Here is a 20182-nt window from a genome sequence, read left to right as displayed (position 1 = left end):
AGTAAAAATGAAAAAATCATAAAAAATTAAATTCCCTTAGAAAATTATGTTCTATGATTATAGTTCTTTATTATATTTAAATAATTCATGCATATTTGGAGGACATTATTGTTATCATTATTATTTTAAAATCCTTACCTCCCATCTTAGAATCAATACTGTGTATTAGTTCCAAGGCAGGAGAGCAGTAAGGACAAGGCAATTGGGGGTTAAGTGACTTGCCCAGGGTCACACAGCTATGAAGTGTCTGAGGCCATATTTGAACCTAGGACTTCCCATCTCTAGGCCTGGCTCTCAATCCACTGAGCCACCCAGCTGCCCCCAGGACTTTATTATTTTTACTTCTCAGTCATTTCTCCTATCTGTGAGAGGTAAATACAGGAGCATTTCCCCCATTATTTCCCCAGATAATAAAGAGATTATAAATAAGAGACATAAATAAATAATAAATAAATAAAATAAATCATAAATAAATGATGAAGAGAATACATTTTTCATAGTCTTTTAGGTGATCCATGTTCAGGTGTTAACACAGTGTTAGGATGAGAGTTAGGAACAGATTCCTTAGTCATGGCAGGTTAAACTATTTGGTCTTCTAAAGAATGATAGACTTTAATACAGTAGGACATTCTATATTTTCTTCCCATTTTCTTTTATGCATAATATCTTTTCTCTGTCTGGTGTCATCTATTGTGACTCTAGATTATTTTGAATTTAATACTTTTTATTTGGAACAAAAAAAAAGAAGTATTTCAATATACGCAGCAGAACACACAAAAAAGCATTGTACAAGAAACCATGCATCTCCATTTCATTTAAAACATTTTTTTAATTAAATTAAAATTTTTTTTCCATGGTTACATGATTCTTGTCGTCTTCCTCCTCTCTTCCCTTCCCTCTCCTGGAGATGACAAGCAATTCCACTGGGTAATACATGTATTATCACTCAAAACTCATATTACTTTTTTAGAAAGTATATAATAAATTCCATATGTTGCTAGAGTAGGTAGGTTGCGCAGTGGATAGAGCACTAGTACCTGGTACATAGTAAATAAGAGCTATATCAAATTAATTATTATTATTATTTTTAAAAGTATATAACAAATTCCACATGATGTTAGGGCAGTGAGGTAGTGCTATAGATAGAGCACTGGGTCAAGAGTAAGGAAGACTTGCATTCAAATCTAGATTCTGACATTTATTAGCTAGGTGACCCTGGACAAGTCAATTCATCATTGTTTGCCTCAGTTTCCTTATCTGCAAATGAGGATAATAATATTAACAACCTCCCAGGGTTGTTGCGAGCATCAAATGAGACAGTATTTGTAAAGCACCTAGTAAATGCCTTATAAATGTTAACTATTATTACTATTCCCTACTTTGTCTATGTTTCCTTTTAAACTTCCTTCTGTTCTCTTCTGTGCATTAACAATTTTTTTCAATGACAATCTTCAATGTCTATTTTGATGCCATTATTGCTAACTTACTCCTCTTTCACTTCAACCTCCAATGAAAAACTGGGTAAAAAAATCCCTCTTGTAACAAATACATGTAATCAAGCAAAACAAATCCTCATAATTGTCATGTCAAAAATATGTTTCTTCCCCTTGACTATATCCCATCTCTGGCAGGAAGGGATAACCTGCTCCATCATAGATCCTGCGGGATAAGGTTGCTCATTGCCTTGATGAATTGTTAAGTCTTTCAAAGCTGTCTTTATTTATTTATAGTGTTGTTGCCCTGGGACATGCTGTTCTAGGTCTTTTACTTCCCTCTGCATCCATTCCTAGTTCTCAGGGTTCTCTGGAATCTTCTTTTATCATTTCTTATGGTACAATAACATTCTATTACATTCATATACCGAAATTTGTTTAGCTATTCTGTAATTCATGGGTACTTCTAAAAATTCCAGTTTTTCCCCCTTTTTTTCCCCTTTTAATCCCACCTTCAGGATCAGGAATTTGATTTGCTTTCAACTCTTTCTTCCCCAGTATTATCTTCCCTTAAAAAAAGTCAACAAAACTCTTATCTTCTGTCTTAGACTCAATACTGTGTATTGGCTCTAAGGCAGAAGAGTGGTAAGGGTAGGCAATGGGGGTCAAGTGACTTGCCCAGGGTCACACAGCTAGGAAGTGTCTGAGGTCATATTTGAACCCAGGACCTCTGATCTCTAGGCCTGGCTCTCAATCCACTGAGCTACCCAGCTGCCCTCTCTTTGCATTTCTTGAATCTATTGAATCAATTGTGATTTTTATTTTCTGGAATAGGCTTCCATTCAAGCAGTCATCTTGGCCAGAAGATTATGACTTGAGAGTTTTTAAAACCCTGGTGAGCAAGACCTTTGTTTTATGTCATGTTTATTGCTGTACCAATTGCAGTATTAACATTTGTCTGTTAATAAGTACTTCCAACGAAGAATAACTGGTGATTTCCTAAGCCACAATAGTTCACCCAATAACTTTTCCATATCCCTTAAAGTTATAGCTTTAACTCTAGGGTATTTGGCCACTAATCCTCAGCAAAGCTGAAGAGAGGCCATGAATGTAGTTCTTTGACTATTCATTGACTAAATCTAAATGATGACTTGGCATTCTTCTGAGATGTTTGCATCAACACAGTAAAATAATGATGGGTCAAAATGTAAACACTTCTGTGTCAGGACTTTACCCTATACCTGTTATACTTTTCTAACTATTCTCTTGACCATTGCTTGGGAATTTGGGGTAGGTTGAGGGAGGGGGAAGAGAAAAGGAAAGAAGAATGATATATGTGTGTTCGAGAGAGAGAGAGAGAGAGAGAGAGAGAGAGACAGAGAGAGAGAGAGAGAGAGAGACAGAGAGAGAGAGAGAGACAGAGAGACAGAGACAGAGACAGAGACAGAGAGAGAGAGAGAGAGAGAGAGAGAGAGAGACAGAGAGAGAGAGACAGAGACAGAGACAGAGAGAGAGAGAGACAGAGACAGAGACAGAGAGACAGAGACAGAGACAGACAGAGAGAGAGAGAGACAGAGACAGAGAGAGACAGAGAGAGAAAGAGAACATCAATCCTCTTATTACCCTTGCCACTTTTGCACTAGCTATCAAGAAAGAGTGAAAGATTATATATACGTATCTCAAATATATATACATACTATATATAGATAGATCTAAATTTGCCTCAGTTATAGGGATTATTGTGCAAGCTTCTTGGAGGGCACAATATCTATCAATTAGTCTTTGAAAATATATAGTGCCTTGTACTAATCAATACTTACATGAATGCTTGTTGGATTGGACAACTGGCTACAGAGTAAACCTTGAAGCAAAGCAAGAAAATATTACTATTGGATCTTCCTTTTCTGATAAGGCTCAGAGTCCAGCTGAGGTTATCTAGAGAATTCACTATGTTCCTTCCAGAATTTAGTATAATATGTAATTCGAGGTTTCTAGAACTCATGTTACCATTTGAATGTCAGCCAGGGCACTTCACATTTTACATTTATGTATAGGTCTTGTGACGATCCAGCAGTCCTTCTTCAAAATCACATTTTGGTCTCTTCAATAACTACTTGGTTTAAGTGAGTAAAAAAAGCATTGATTCTTTACTGGGAGTCTGTGAACTTAGTTTAAAAAAAAATCGATAAGTGCATTTCGATGTGATTGATTTCCTTTGTAAGTCTATGTATTTTATTTTATATGCTTAAAAACATTATTCTGGAATAGGCCCATAGGCTTCACAGGGCTGCCAAAGGGATCTATGGCACAAAAAAAGTTAAGAACCCCAAGCAATGATTTCTCTTTTTCTACTTCTGCTTCATTTTTTTCAGCAAGCTTTTTTTTTTCAGAGTCCAATTTACTTGAAATTACTTGTTGCTTTCCCTTATATCAGGTCCTAGAATGTGGACTCTTTGTAATTTCTCTAGGTCTAGAGGGCCTGATCTCATCTCTAGCCTCCTTCCAAGAAAAGCTCTTTGACCAACTCACAAACCTCAAAAATGTATTATTCAAATTAGTTGCTATGTTTGTCATGATGAGAGTCACTGTGAAAAAGTGAATTTTCAGTCTGAGTATGCTGTCTGCAATAGCAATAGAGTTCTCATGCATACAACCCACTTTTTACATCAAAAAATATTTGTTAATTCACATAAAAAGGTGAAAACTTCAATACAGGCCCTTAATAAACGTTTATTGATGAATAAGAATTTGACAGTGATTTCTGCATAAGTGCTCTCATTCATCTGCTTTTTTTGTGGCAAGAGACAGCTCATTTGATGGACTAGGGCTGGATGAACCATATTCAGAAAGGACTGTGATGTAAAAAACATCTTTAAAACTTATTTAAAACAAAACTAGCCTTTCCCACCACTATCGTTTCTCTGTTACAATTAAGGAGTGGCATATCAAGTGGGGCAAAAATAACTTGTGGTCTAAAGTTTTTTGTCTTTTCCCCTTGATTCATCCTGGAAGCTTTTCTTTTAGATTTTATGTTTGTTTAACCCAAGCTCCAATATATGCGTGTGACCAAAATGATTTTAACAGTCTTAATTGTGTGTATACAATGACAGAAATTGTGGGGCTCTTATGACAAGCTATTCTTCTGTTCAATATAAGTTTTACTTAATTCTTCTTTCATGGCTGACATATGAGCCTATTGTTCTTACAGGCCATTCGTAGACAAAATTCACAAAGTGCCAAAGCAGATCCAGTAGGGGTTAAAGAGCACCAGAAACATAAAAGCTGCCATTTTGTCTTGCATAATCTATACATTTAAATCTGGGTCCTGGTGAAATTTTAATCAAGTGCCCCAGTAATGTGATATATGATTTGGCAAGCAAAATAAAGGAAACATACTGTAACTATACTACAGTGTGATTATGGAACAACCTAATGCATAATCAGAGGAAATTTCCCAGTTTTGTGGACTTAAAGTCCATCTTTCACTTTACATTACATTATAAAGTTTCCTTAAATGAAGGACACTTTAAAAATTTTTTAAAGTACAAATAATTTTAGATATTAAATAAAATGGGGAGAAGCTATCATAAACCCCAAACAGAATGAGGTTCCCTTGGAATTAAAGATAGAAAATAGATGATGAGATACAAATGATTCTGGAATATTATCCCAGCCCAGTCTTATTTTGTAACCAGATCAAAGCCATGATTTTATGCCAATGATTATATTTGTGTTTTTAGGCACCAAACTTCGAAGAGCAACAGTAAAACCTAGGTCTCTCTAATACTTCAGAGTGTAGCCAGTAAAAACAAAGTTCTATGAAAATACCAGGAAACAGCAACTCTTTTCAAACAGCCATCCAAGGACTATTTAGGCCTCCTTAGTGCCTGGGGGTGGTTCTATAGGTCAGGGCCCAAAGGCATCCCTAGAGACATGTCACACAGTGCAGTATCCTGCTCTCCTATCCACTAATTCTTAGACAGGTAAAATCTGATTTTAAAAATTACCATCAATTCAGTCTTGATGGGGAAAGATTTACAGAAGTATATAGCACCAGTGTGTGCTTTATGGGCCTTTGAATTGAAAAAAGCAGTAGGGATTGAGGAAAGAGAAAAAAAATTTCCCAACTATACCTGGGTGGGATGGGGAGGAGATTGGGGCTAAAAATCCATCTAAAAAATGGATTGGGGCCGAACCTGGAAAACATTGGACATATGTGCCTTTTACACACAAAAAACCTGTTTTTAGACTTATTTGGGTTGTTTCGTATTTAGACTATTTCTTCAACTGCCATCTATTAAAAAACACCACAATCTAGTCATCCTGTTACATAGACATATGCACCAACTATGGGAAAAAATGCTCCTCCTTATTGTAAGAGGGCATAGTACATAAAAGATTGTATAAAGTTGGTCTGTATGCCTAGCATTGCTTGGTTTGAATCTTCCTCTCTCAAATGTGTGTGGCTCCTGCTAGTTTTAAACAAACTTCCCATGGGACTTGTTACTAAAGAGTGTACTGATCCGCTGGTAGCAACGGTGATTTGAGGGTTGTTTCCTGTTCTGCTTTGCCACCTCACAGGGTGGCTCTGAAATCTTACCTACCTCTGACAGGAAGAGAATATTCACGGGACTAATTACTACACTGGGATCAGGGAAGATAATTGGGCATCTTCATTCAGATGTTCAGATTGTAGGCTATGCTATGAGGACACACATTTAAATTCTGAGTCTCCAAGCAAAGCTTAGTAAAGCCTCCCCACCCCAGGCCGACTCCCTTTCTTCATGCATGGTTCCCACTAGCATCCTCTTTTCTGACCTCCAAGTATTTCTAGGATTATTTGGTTGTTATAACCACACAGATTCAAGGTCATGTCTTGTCCAGGTTTGGTGGGGGGCAGGGAGGTGGAGGAAACAAATCTGAGATTAGCAAAGAGAACCATTTAATAAATGCACACTAGAAAGCTTAAAAAAAATTATTTTTGTCACTCTATTTGGCCCAAAAGTGGCCTCAAAAATCAGTCTCTCAGTTTAAAAAAATCAGCAGTAGACACAATGTTCAAAATATTTCCCAAGATGCTTGCACATTCTGTGCCTTCTTAAGTCAATTCATGTATTTCCTGCAACATTTTAACAACTTTATGAACAATTTCTCAGGATTATTTTAGATTTAGGAAAATCTAAGGTGAAGGTTTGCATTTATTTGACAACAGAAACCTTTGTCTTTGAAGCAGACAGCCAAGAACTATCATAAAATTTGTTTTGATCCATTCTTGACTAGCCTACCTGTTACCAAGGGTGATAAACAGAATTTGTTAAAGCAACAGTTGTTAAAGCAACTGGTAGCTTGGCTTAATGAGGATGGGGGGGGGGGGAAGGAGGGGGGAAGAGAAGAGTGAAAAAAGAGAAGCCAGAGTAGATGGGGAAAGAGACAGAGAGGACAAAGCGAAAGAAACTACCTGGTCCTGGACAAGCCGACTAACTTTTTAGGCAACTTTCTAAGCTGAAAATTGGGGAGAAGGTGCTGACCTTGCTTTGTCAATGGAATCACAGGCCCAGACCTTATCCTAACTGGAGAGTTTAGCCTTCTCCGTTAAAAAATGACCTGAATCAGCCGGGTACTGAATCATCCCGTTTTAAAACGGGCTTCCTTCTTTAATTTTGACCCTTGCCATTTTCCTTCCATGCCTCAAATGTACATAGCCTGGGAAAATGCGCTTTCCTTCGGAAAAAACCTCCTGGATTTTGCACTCCTAATTTAAAAAGCGAACTAAAAATCCACTTCGTAGACTACTTAGGTGTTAAAATGCGGGATACTGCAGTTGGTAAAAACAAAAACAAACGCTCCCCAGAAGATGGGTGGGGGGTGGGGTGGGGGGGAACCAGGCCTCTACTTGTCTCCTGGGGTAGGGCCCTTCCCCCGCAGGCAGCCCCTCTGACTCCCTGGGGAATTCCTAGGCAGATCACCCCTCTATCCCCCAGGCTCAGGTCCGGGAGCTAGGTAGGCCCTTGGAACCCCCTCGAGCGCGGTTCCTCCAGGTCAGTGCAGATATCTTTTCCCTCTCCCGGGGCCCCAAAGTGTTGACAAGTCCCCAGGCCCAGGCACCCCCCCCCCCCCTCCCCTCTCCGCTCCCGGCCCTCTCCCAGATCGCGCATAGTCCGGACAGCGGCAGGAAACAGATTGTTGATGCTGTTCCCTTCGGTGCCGGCCCTCCCCCCGGCTCCTGCCGCGGCTCTTCCCGCGGCGCTCGGCTCTCCGCCCCCCGTTTCTGGAGCCCCAGGCGCCTGCGCGGAGTCGCGCCGGGGGCGGGGCCCGGATTCCTGTCAGCGGCGGCGGCGGCGACGGCGGTAGCGGCGCCCGTCAGTTTTCGCCGAGGAGAAGCCCGACCCAGAGCCGTCGCCTTCTTCCCATCCCGCCCGGCCGGCTCTAGCGCCTTTCCCCGTCGCAGCTTGGCCCGAGCGGGCCTAGTGGAGTTCGGGCTCCCGAGCCCAGTGAGGGCTGCCTCCCAGCGGCCTCCGAGGAGCGGCAGCGGCGGCCGCCCTCGCCCGCGCCGCACCCGCGCCTCCCTACCTCCCCGACCCCTGGCCTCGTTGATCGCTCGCCGCCCCCGGCCCGGTGCCCGAGCTCCTGGACAGGAGGTGCCGCCGCCCGCGCCGCTCCCCCCCCGCCCTCGGGCCGGGCCGGGTCGAGCTGCGATGCCCTCGGACTTCATCTCATTGCTCAGCGCCGACCTCGACCTGGAATCGCCCAAGTCCCTGTACTCTCGAGGTGAGTCACACGGGCGGGGGGCACAACCGAGATGACATGGGCTTAGGGGGCACTACCGGGAAGCCCTGGGCCCGGGGGGGGCACGGCCCGGGAGCCAGGATGTCATGGGCCCGGGGGGCACGGCTAGGATGGCATGGAGGCGGAAGGAGGGAGACACGGCCAGCGAGCCCAGCCTGGGAGGCACCAACCAGGACTGGCATAGGGCCCGGGGGGCATGGCCAGGATGGCATGGGGGTGTGTGTGTGTGTGTGAGACACTGCCAGCGAACCAGGCCCGGGGGTAGTGAGGACACGGGCAGCGAGCCAGGATGGTATGAAGGCGGGGGTCACCGCCAGCGAGCCAAGCCATGGAGATGGGGGCACTGGACAGCAGCCGGAATGGCATAGTGGCGGGGGTGGGGGAGAACGACACAACCAGCCAGCCAGGCCCTCGGGGTGGGGTGTTGGGGATCACTAGGTACTGGCAGGGATGGCATTGAGGCGGGGGACACGCAGGGACGGATGGGGGTCGCGGGGATGGGGGAGAATAAATGGGGGGGCAATGGGATCTCTTCCTCCTCTTCCTTTCTCTCTCTTCCCCCCTCTCCTGATTCCCTGCTGTCCCCCGGTCCCTGGCTCCCTAGGGCAGTCCGCTCGGGCTCCCTCGGTGCCTGGATGCTGCCTGCTAGCCGCCGCCGCCGCTGCTTGTCTAGTCTCGACTCTGCGGCATTAATCGCTTTAAGTATCTCCCCGCCCCTTTCTCCTCGCCAGTCCCCCTCCCCCCAGCTCTCCCTCTCCTTTCCCCTGCAGCCGTCGTGCCGGGGCCTCCTGCCTCCCGGCTCACTCGGGGATTACTCACCTCATCCCCCTACCCGGCCTGGCCGTGCCGCCGGGGTCTGTCCGTGGCGGCAGTTCCTGCCAGGGCCCTACCCAGGAAAGTTGCCCTGCTTGGCTCAAGCGAGCTGGTGTTGTGGCGTCGTCCCTGGTTCTGGGCATGGAGAGGGTCCGGCTCTTTGCCCCTTTCAGGTTTTAGTTTGCCCACTCACTGCTCATTTCCCTTTTGGGTCCCCAGCGTTAGCTTTGGCCTACTCTCCTCCTTAACCGTTGGGGACAGCCCCCCCTAGACCTGGCGCTTTTTCTTCTCCGTCATTTAGCCAAGGAGAGGCCCAAATTTTCATCTCCCTATCTCAGAAGCAGTTTCTGGGCCCACAATAAATTATTCCTTCCTTGAATTCACATATAGGTTGCCTCTAGAGTTAGACAGATTTTAGTATTCTGGCCTCTCTAGGGTACTCACGTAGAGGGACTCCCCAATGCTTGGAGAGCTTAGGTTCTTTGTCATCTGCAAGGGTGGTATTAGAAAGGCCCTAACCAAACTCTCTTGGCTAAGGCCTGTAGGGGATTCCCAGGAGCTGAAGTATTAGCACCTGAGCTTGATGCCTGCTGAGGTTAAATTCCTGTACTGGACACCACAAGAATGTGTCAGAACAGGTTCCCTGTGTAAGGGGCATCACACCAAAATTCTCCCACTATAATATTAACCGTCTCTTAAGCCACTCTAGTAAAGGGAGAAGAGGATCACATTTAAAAAAAACCCTCTTAAAATGTGAATTCTATTCTTTAAGAATTTTGATGGTCTTAAAAACAACCCAGAATGATTAAACTATTTTACTTCACTTCACCAAAATTTTCACTGAAGAGGAGGGAAAAAAAGAAATGAAGGTTTAAAAAAATTAACATTGCCATAAAAATGTTTAATTAGATCTAAATAAGAAGTTTCAGTTTCTGAAAAGTTAGTTAAACTAGTATGCTCTTGAATTTGTACATAGAACCCAACTTAGTAACTGTAAGCATTGTCTGTTGCTCTGGTGACTTTAGTTGGCTGCTACCACCATGATGAGTATAAGATCCCTTTTAGGCAGCAGTACCAGAATTTGTTTGGAAATGTAGTTGTGGGTATCAAAAAGAAGAATATAACCAAAAAAGTGACGGTTGTTAAGAGAACTAGGTTCTATAAATACCAATAAAATGAACACATATTGGAATAGATATCCGGAATATTTTTTTTTTCACAAAGATAGGCTTTATTACATAAGGTTTATTTCAAATTATAGAAGAATCTGGTATTGTTTAAAGCATAGCAATTGTATTCAGCATTAAAATACTTAATACCTTTTGTATTTTCCAGATCCTCTCAAGTCACACCCACCACAGAATTTTCCTAGGGCTGGACTGCTAGCAGGTCCGCAGAGTGCTATTTTAAAGTATATTGTGTCAGTATGCAAAAGCTTCCTTTAAAATGGAGAAAGAAAAGCATAATATAAGAAAGTTTGACATACTGCAAACTCACACAATGTATTTTTAAAAAAATTATTATTATTAGAGCAACTGATCCTTCTTTTAGAAGGCTATTGCTATAGACTTAATTACTGGGTGTGGTATCAGTAGTGGACTATCTTAGTCTCAGATTTGACTATCAGTGACTTGAGGAGATCTGAAAAACAAAAATTTTGTTTTTGGTATCTTTTGGGATACTCAAGTTTTAAATTTGTCAACTTCTGCCTTTGATGACTTAATAATACCACTGTGATTTCATAATGAAAAGGAAATTTTAAGTAGGAAATAAAAGTGGGGAGAGAGTAGTAGATGAAGTTAATTCTTTTTAGGTGACCTATTCATATGGACTAAAAATAGATTTGTTTTATGGAACACTGGAGTGTGTGTGTGTGTGTATTTGTATATATGTATGTATATATAAACATATATACATACCCATATATATGTATATGTATATATATATCTTTAATAAGTTAGTTTTATAAAACCTGGCTATCACATTCACATATAATTATTAGATGAGATTTAGTTTTTACAAAGGATTTGAAAAGTTATTAGGTAGGAATGCATTAAATTATATATGTAGAATAATCTAAAAACTTGAATAGTGACTTTAGTTGGCTACTGTGTTGACATTTTCATGTTAAGTTTAGCTAAAATAATCTATTGTACCACTTTCTAGAACAATGACTAGATTGAGGGAGGTTCTTTAATTCTTGTGGATTATAAGTAATTTGTGATCAGTGGCTACTCTTCAAGTCCCATTGACAATTAATCTAGAGGATAACCATGAAAACAGTATCAATGCGAGTTTAATCTTGGTGTTTTATTATTTTTTGGCATTAAATTGTTTTAACAGAGTAATCTGCATTATATAAAAAAGTTTGCATCTGAGCATTTTTTTCTTTTATAAAAAATGTTAAATATAAAGTGTTACTGACATTTTGCAAATTTAGGTGAGCTCTTAGAAGTATTTCTTATAATAGATGAGTTTTGATTCTCATTCTGTTTAGTTTGTGATCATGTATTGAAATCTTTTGAGTTGTGATTGTGTCCATTTACATTGCACCAAGACAGTGTCATAATCTTATAAATCAGTGATGGGCAAACTTTTTAAAGAGAGGGGCCAAAGGAAAGGAAATGCTCATCTGTCAGTCTGTTTCTAAGGCAACTCTTTCGAAGTTTCATCGCATTGTATCCTACTCATTATATTTTTCAGTTTAGAAATAATGTTGGTGCCAGATAGAACATTTCAGGGCCCCTCCCACCATCTGGCCCTCGGGCTGTAGTTTGCCCATCACTGTTATAGATCAGAGTTCAAATAGGACTATATGAAAAAAAATTAGGGCTTAACTTTGAAAAGTTGATAGAAAAACAGAAATAACTAAATGATAAATGTAAATATAGGGATGAGACAGATGGATTGCTTTCATATAGAGAAGTGTTAGATAAGGAAACTGTCTACCCATGCAGGTCAGCCAGCATATTTGCTACAATTTAAGGTCTTAGAAAGTTGCCTAGAGAATTTTGAGTACCTAAGGCACCTGACAGATTAAGTGACTTGACTGACATCAGTATGTGGTATTGAACTCAGAAAATTCAGGCTCTAAGGCTGGCTCAATATCCACTTTAACACATTTTATATATTTACTTAAAGCTAAAATCTTTCATATCATTTGGGGATACTGCTGAATTTTTGAAGGTAAAAACAGGCCTTATTGATTCTGTACATTCTCATGTAATATATATATTTAATTTAGAACAGTTCTTAAGCATTGATATTTCAGTTTAATTTTTTAAAGAAGCATTTATTAAGTGTTTCTGGTGTGTAGGGAACTGTGGTAGGTTTTCTTAAATTTTAAGTATATTTTCCGTATTGATAGCTTAATTTGTGAAATGAACATAGAGTTTTTCTTTTGCTTTGATAGAGTATTTTTGGAAACATTTTCTCTTGTGGTTGGTTATTTAATTTATACTTGCTTATTCATTGTATTAATTTTAAGTGCCAATTATTTTTAGAAAATAAACTCATTTATAATACTATAAGTCCTCTAAAACTTAAAACATAAGAATCTTTTTTTATGCTTCATCTTTGCTATTAAGATAGGTTTTATCATCAATCATTAAATTTCTATAGGAATATGATTTTACCTCCTAGATGAAAGCTAATTGTAGAATGTTACAAAGAGGCAAAAAGGCATAGTGGATAGAGAAGTATTCTTAAAATCAGGAATACCTATTTTCAAGTTTGACCTCAGACATTCTGGTTGATTGACCCTGGACAAGTCATTTAAACTCTTAGGGTTCTAGGCAACTCTCTTAAGACTTGAGTTGTAGAGGAGGTGTCATTTTGCATCGGTAAGAGATTTTTCCTCACTTAAGAGTTCCTTATATTAATGAAATCATAGGTTTAGTTCCTATTCTCTATGTTATAATATGAGTGTCCATTTTGTCCATCAGCTATTGTAGCATTATGGTAATTCTCCATACTAGTTTCTCTTCTCTTTTCCCCTTAGTCCAAATCTGACATAAAAGAATTCACTTTAGCATGCTTTTTTAATAGTATGTTCCTTGAGAACAGGCGCTCTTTACTTCTCTTTGTAACCCTAGGGCTTAGTGAAGTTCCTGGCACATAGTAGGCAATTAATGTTTATTGATTGATCATGTTAGTATTTTTTTTCTTGTGTTATCAAGTTTCACACTATGCATTTTCTTCAGTCGTTACTCTGACCTATTTCTATTTGATGCATTCTTACTTTGCATGTACAGCTTATTAGGGCTAAACCCACACAAGATTCCTGTGTTCTTCTCCTCCTACTCCCCCCTTACCTCCAAATTTTGCTTAGACAGTACCCATCTGTCAGTCAGTAAACATTTATTAAAGGCTTGCTATGAACCAGGTACCATGAAAAATATAATTACCAAATGCAGAATATACAAAAATATACAATATGCACAAAGAAGAGTAAAAGATAGTGTCTGCTTTCTAGGAGCTCACAGTCTAATAGGGGAGACAACACGCAAACAACTATATGCAAGCTATGGATAAGATAAGTAGGAAATAATCAACTGAGGGAAGGCCCTAGAATTAAGAGGAATTCAGAAAGGTTTTCCATAGAAGGTTTTAGATGGGACTTGAAAGAAGCCAAGAGGTGAAAATGAGGAAAGAAAGAATTGCAGGCATAGGAAATGGAGCTGGAATATATATCTTTCTCTTAAGGGAAAGGAAAATCAAAACCTAATTTTGACCCATTAAAGACATAACATTCCTCATTTTTTTTTCTCAGCAAGAAAAGCTTCTACTTATAGGTAAAGGATTATAATGAAGTTAAGCCTTTGTGAAATTTAGGAATTGTTATGTGGAAATGCTTTGCAATGCTATTTTATAATTCTAATTTGGCATTTATTTGGCATTTAAAAATTTTCAAGGTGCTTTACATCCATTATCTCATTTGAGCTTCAGTGTATTTAGTACAAGGTAGGGACTATGGAAGATGAGGAATTTCTGACTGTACAGCAACTAGGTATACATTTTCCTGGTTTTTTGAACTGAGGCATGTTACTTTAGACGTGGAACTATTTTATTCTTATTCATAAAGTGGCTTAGGGGACGTGGTACTGGATGCTTTGTTAGCCATGTGACCCTAACCAAGTCACTTAACATCCGACTGCCTCAATTTCCTCATTAGTATGTAAAATGGGAGTAATAATAGCATCTACTTTACTGGATTATTGTGAGATCAACTAAGATAACATGTAAAGGGCTTTGTAAACCTTAAAATAGTATTTAAATGACACCTATTATTATCAAAAAGATGATTTAGGGATTGTTTATATATTGACTAGCTAGTTGATAGTTAAGTTATTCATTCTTTCCATATATAAATGTTATAATTTACTTCATGTGCTCTTTTACCAGAATATTCCAAATTTAGTTGTTGATTTTTAAGATGGTGTATAAGAAGAGTTTGTAATACTAAGAGGTGTTGGTGATTTCTCCCCCCCCCCCCCCCCACCTTTTTTTAAACCCTTACCTTCTGTCTTAGAGTTGATACTAGATATTGGTTCCAAGGCAGAAGAGAAGTAAGGGCTAGGAAGTTGGGGTTTGTGTTGCACAGATAGGAAGTATCTGAAGCCAGATTTAAACCCAGAACCTCTTAGCTTCTGGTCTGGCTTTCCATCCTTTGAGCCACTAGCTTCCCTGATTTCTTTTATTTTTAAAAAATAAACTTGATTGTGATTTTAGAAAATCCTAAAAAAGTGATAATGGTACAGCGGCGTGAGAATTACTTGATACAAAGAAAAATAATCATGCTTATTGATTTTTGCAATAAATCTTACGGCTTTTTATATCTCTTAAAAAAGTTTGTGACATGTCCTTGGCATGTATTCTTTAATTCTTTATCATGAAATCAAACTTCTATTAAATTGGACATTAAATATATCTTTGATGAACTGTCCATGTTTTTAAGTCTATTCTTTTCTCCATTAGAGCCCATAAGTTTTCAGTGGAGTTTAAATCAGCTGAGTGCCTAGAGCAGTGATAGTGAACTTTTTAGAGATCACATGTGCCTACAGAGACCTTGTGCCATGTCCTGCTCCCCCACTGAGTGCAGGGCATGCCCCCCTCCCTTAACCCACACAGAGGAGGGAGAAAGTGCTCTCATTGGGCTGCTGGGTAGAGGGATGGGTGATGTGAAAAAATGTCTTCAGGCATGGTAGAGCGGGGGAAGTGAACTGCTCTACCCGAGTCCCTCTGCCTTTCTATTAATGAACTCTCAGTGGAGTTTGGGGAGGGCAGTATGCACCCAGAGAGAGCATTCTGTGTGCCATCTTTGGCGTGTGTGCCATAGGTTCACCGTCATTGTCTTAGAGCATTGAAATGTTTATAATTTGTCTCTTAAAAAAATTTCTTAACCTTTCATGATTGTGGCATAGTGTAAAGTCATGTTGCAGGAATCCATGTTCATTTGGGATTTTTTGTAATTCTGAGAAGAGTTCTCAGAGAAGCAGAAACAAACTGCTTCTCAGTTTATCCATATATTTACTCAAGTTTGTAATTTCTTCAATGGGGATAGAATTTCCAAGCCTACTGGAAGTGGAAAAAAATTTAGAGTGGCTGTTTTACACATCTGGTGAAGATGCTAGATCTTATAGGTTCACATGGATTTATTGTGACAGAAATTTTGGTGTAGCCTTGGATGATAAAATGAATTTTATTAGTAAAAATTACTTTTTTTCAATCTTCAGTATTACAGTCTTTTTATTGTCTCCCCCATGATAGATTTTTTTTCTCTCATAGAAATAGATAGGCATATTTTTGTTGTTTTTAAAAATCTTTTCTCACAGTTTTTCCAACTTTAAGAAAACCAGGCCCACTACAATTAACACACTTGCCACATAAAATATTACATTGAGTTAAAATTCTGATGCTGGAGCAGAATCTATTATGTTTTAGCTGAAATTAGAAAAAAAACAAACAAGAGTATCATTTATGTTTCATAGATACAGTAAAAATAGATGTGATAAAAAAGAGATAAGCAGGGCAATTATAGTATGCTTAAAGACATCATAGTTGACAAATCAATATCAGTATTTATTATATTTGCACCAGATAGCAGAAAGGTCAATCAGATTGCAGGGAGAAATAGACAGTAAAACTATAAGAGTGGAAGACCCTCAGAGGACTCTTCAGACTTAGACAAATAGGAAAAAAAAGGGGAAAAAATAAGTTAAGGACAAGAAAAGAATTTCAGGAAAATTAGAAATGATAGATCTCTGTTGATGACTGAATGGGAACATAAGGTATTTTATTTATTTCTCAGCATGCATAGCACCTTTGCAAAAATTGACCTTGTTTTGGGGCATAAAAACCTCATGAACCAATGTAGAAAAGCAGAAATTCTAAAAGAAATCTTTTATGACTGACAACAATATGATAAAAAATTAAATAAAGGGATTAAAAATTAAAAATTAATTGTAGATGAAATTTGTTCCAACAAATTAGTAAAGAACAAAGAAACAATAAAAAATCCATCAAAGAAAATAATAACAATTAGCATAAAATTTATGGAAAGCAACAAAGCAGTTCTTTGGAGAAAATGTATATATCTAAATACTTTAATCAACAAAAGAGAAAGAATAAATCATTGACTTGAGCATGCACCATAACAACCAAAAAACCTAGAAATGCAACAAATAAGAAAACCTCTCAACTAAATATTGAAGTAGGAATTCTGATAAGCAAAAAATTAACAAAACTGAAAACAAAATAAAACTTGATCTTATTTTTTGAAAAATTAGTAAAATGATGAATATCTAGTCTGTTTAAGAAAAGAAGAAAACCAAATTGTTTATATAAAATGAAAAAGGAGACTTCACAGTAATTGAGAACGAAATAAAGGAAAAGTATAGGAAACTCAATTTGTCCAATTACAAGCCAATGAAACTGATAACTTAAATAACATGGATGGATAAAAAAATAGAAAATATTCAAGAAATATATAATTTTAAATGACAATAACTGAAAAAGAAATTGGAATAACCTATAATACTCTAAAACAAAGGGAAGGAATTCTAAGACCAGATGAATTTATAAGTGAATTTTATCAAATATTGAAAAATCAGTTCCAAAAGGGGTTAAATGATTGCCCAGGGTCACACAACTAGAATGTCTCAGAGGCTAGATTTCAACTAATGACTTCCATTTCTAGGCCTGACTCTCAAGCTACCAAGTCACCTACCTGCCCCACAATACAGTTTTAATACCCAAACCATGAGGAACAGCATAACAGAGAAGGGGTAAAAAAAATAACTATAGAGCTTAAAGTTCTCAAGCTGGGGTCTGTGAACTTTTTTCAAAAAATATTTTGACAAGTATAAGTGGTTTCTTTTAGAGTTCTATGTATTTTGTGCATTTAAAAATATTGTTCAGAGAAGAGTATGTAGACTTCACCAAAGGGGTCCATGATGTTAAAAGGTTAAGAATTCCTACTTTGGGGTTCTCAAGATTAAGCCATTTGCAAAAAGCAATAGTTTTGCTTCCTCTTTGCCTTTGTTCTAATCTCTTTCTTGTCTTATATCTGGCATTCTGGCACTCTATTAAATTGAAGTCTTGATAATTGATAGCCTTGCTTTACTTTATGGTAAACACTGATCATACTGGATAGACTTTTTAAAAATACCTTTGTCTTCTGTCTTAGAATCAATGTGTATTGGTTCCAAGGCAGAAAAGCAGTATGGACTAAGCACGGGGGTGGGGGGGTGGGGGGGGTGGGGGGGTGTTAAGTGACTTACTTGTCCAGGGTTCACATAGTTAAGAATTGTTTGAGGCTAGATTTGAACTCAGGGCCTCCTATCTGTAGGTCTGCCTCTCAATCCACTGAGCCATCTAGCTACTTCTACTGGATTGACTTAACTTCTCTCTTACATATAATGTTTGCATTTCGTTTTAGATAGATACCATTCACCATGTTAAGTTAAAGATCATGCATTCTATGTTCTCTATTGTTTTAAATATAAATGGGTGTTGTATTTTGTAAAAATTCTTTTTAGTAGCAATTAATATAATCATGTGTTTGAAATTTTTTGTTATTATTGTGGCCTATATTTTTGCTTTTTATTTTTCTAATGTTCATATATATATGCGCCATTAGGGATATTGATCCAGAGTAAGTACTTGACAGTTTTTGTGTCATGAAATCCTTGAGCAGTGTTGTGAAGTCTCTCAACTCCTATTCAGAAAAATGTTTTTAAATACACAAGGTTACAAAAGAAATAAATTATATTGAAATACAGTTACAGCCCTAGGTTAAGAACCTTTGCCCCAAAGAGTCAGCTAAAAATTAATTGAAACAATTGCAAAATATATAACAAATCATCAGTATTTCTGTATATTAGCAATGAAATCTCACAGGGAGAGAAAGTAAAATTCCATGCAAAGTAACTGCAGAATGTATAAAATATTTGGATTTGTGTACTAAGACACAGTTATAAGGATACAACTGCAAAATGCTCCAAAAGAAATAGATAGGCCTAAATAATTAGAGAAGTATTAATTGTTCTTTGTTAGATTGAGTCAGTATAATAAGAGTGACATTATAATCTAAATGGATTTGCATTTTTAGTACTAGTTCTTTGAAACTGCCAAAATGGTTACTTTATAGATCTAGAAAAAATAATAAAATTCATCTGGAGGAGCAAAAAGTCAAGAACCTTAAGAGAAATAATGAAAAAGAATGGGATGAAAAGGGACTTAGTAGCATGAGTTATCAAACTATTCTATAAAGAAGTTATTATCAAAACAATTTAGTACTAGTAAGAAATATTGAGGTAAATCAGTGGAACTGATGGGTTACTCAATATACAAAAACAAATGAGCCCTGTTGCATAATGTTCAATAAACATAAAGACCCCAGCTATCAAGGTAAGAAGCCAAATAACACACAGTAGAGGAATCAGTAATAGCCCCTCCAGGTACCAGTATCCTAAGAGCTTTGCTTATTTTTTAAGGATTATTTAGGCTGTTTCAGAGTAGCAGTTTGTCATTTGTTAACTTTTTAAAAAATTGCACTTTTCTTTGTACTTCTGTGTTACTGATCATATAACCACATGACTTCCCTACACTAACACCCACTATAATATCTCTATCAGTCACTGAAGTATGCTCTTTAAGAGATATAGTTTATTCTATGTTTCTTTCAGATAATCTCAACGGAAAACTTCATAATTTATAACATATTAAAAAAGAGCAATGAAACAAATATGGGTGTATAAAAAGAAGTAAGGAAACTATTATAAACATTTATATAGTACCTACTATGTGCCAGCCACTGTGCTAAGGATTTTGCAGATATCTCATTTGAACCTTGTTAACAACTAGGTAGGTTTTATTATTATCTCCATTTTACAGATGAAGAAACTGAGACTAATAGAAGTTACATGACTTGTATAAAGTCACACACCTAAGTAAATGGTTGGGGTGAGATTTAAACTTAATTAAAAAAAAAAACTGACCCAGCTGTGTGGCCCTGGGCAAGTCACTTGACCCCCATTGCCCACCCTTACCAATCTTCCACCTATGAGACAATACACTGAAGTACGAGGGTTTAAAAAAAAACCAAAAAACAAAAAAACTGAATTCCCAATCTAGAACTTTTATCTACTTTGCTACCTAGCTGCATCATGGTGTTTTCATTGTTCAGCTACTTTGGTAAATAGCCTAAAGGTTTCCAAAAGCTATAGAAAAAGTTATATATATGGTAAGTGTTTGGAGGAAGACTTTATTAATAAATACTTTTTGTATAACAGTATAGAAGATTACTCTAGTTTTAATAAGTTGCTGCATGTCTGGAGTGCCCAAGATTTTTTGCCTTGACTTGAATTTGAACAACTTCTACCCTTACAGAGTGTGGGGAGCATGTTTGTTATTTTTCCTTTTGTTAATATTGTTTGAATCTAACTTTATATGGTAGAAACGGTCTAACACAAAAGTTTATTGTGCAGGTTGGGCTGATCTTAGAGATGCTCCTGTGAAGCCAGATACTTGCAGGGAATTCTTAGATCCTATCCAGTTAGTTCTTAGGGCTTTTTCTAAGGATTCAAGAACATGTTAAGTAGTAGTGGTAAATGTCACTATTTGTAAGTCTTGGTAGTCATTTAAATTCC

The 20182-nt window shown here is 38.1% G+C and overlaps 1 protein-coding gene across 1 annotated transcript in view; it reads left to right on the top strand.

Moving 5' to 3' along the window:
* The first annotated feature begins 8128 nt into the window (after window positions 1–8128).
* NFAT5 (nuclear factor of activated T cells 5) overlaps window positions 8129–20182 on the top strand; it is a 140424-nt gene continuing 128370 nt past the window's right edge. The window contains exons 1-2 of the mRNA XM_044663142.1: window positions 8129–8201; window positions 10368–10421. Coding sequence (XP_044519077.1) covers window positions 8129–8201; window positions 10368–10421 — 127 coding nt within the window. The remainder of the gene's footprint in view (window positions 8202–10367; window positions 10422–20182) is intronic.

Source organism: Gracilinanus agilis, chromosome 2, assembly GCF_016433145.1.
Source record: "Gracilinanus agilis isolate LMUSP501 chromosome 2, AgileGrace, whole genome shotgun sequence".
NCBI classification, from domain to species: domain Eukaryota; kingdom Metazoa; phylum Chordata; class Mammalia; order Didelphimorphia; family Didelphidae; genus Gracilinanus; species Gracilinanus agilis.
The sequence above is the reverse complement of the archived record's forward strand: the minus strand, read 5'-3'. Positions and strand labels throughout refer to the sequence as shown.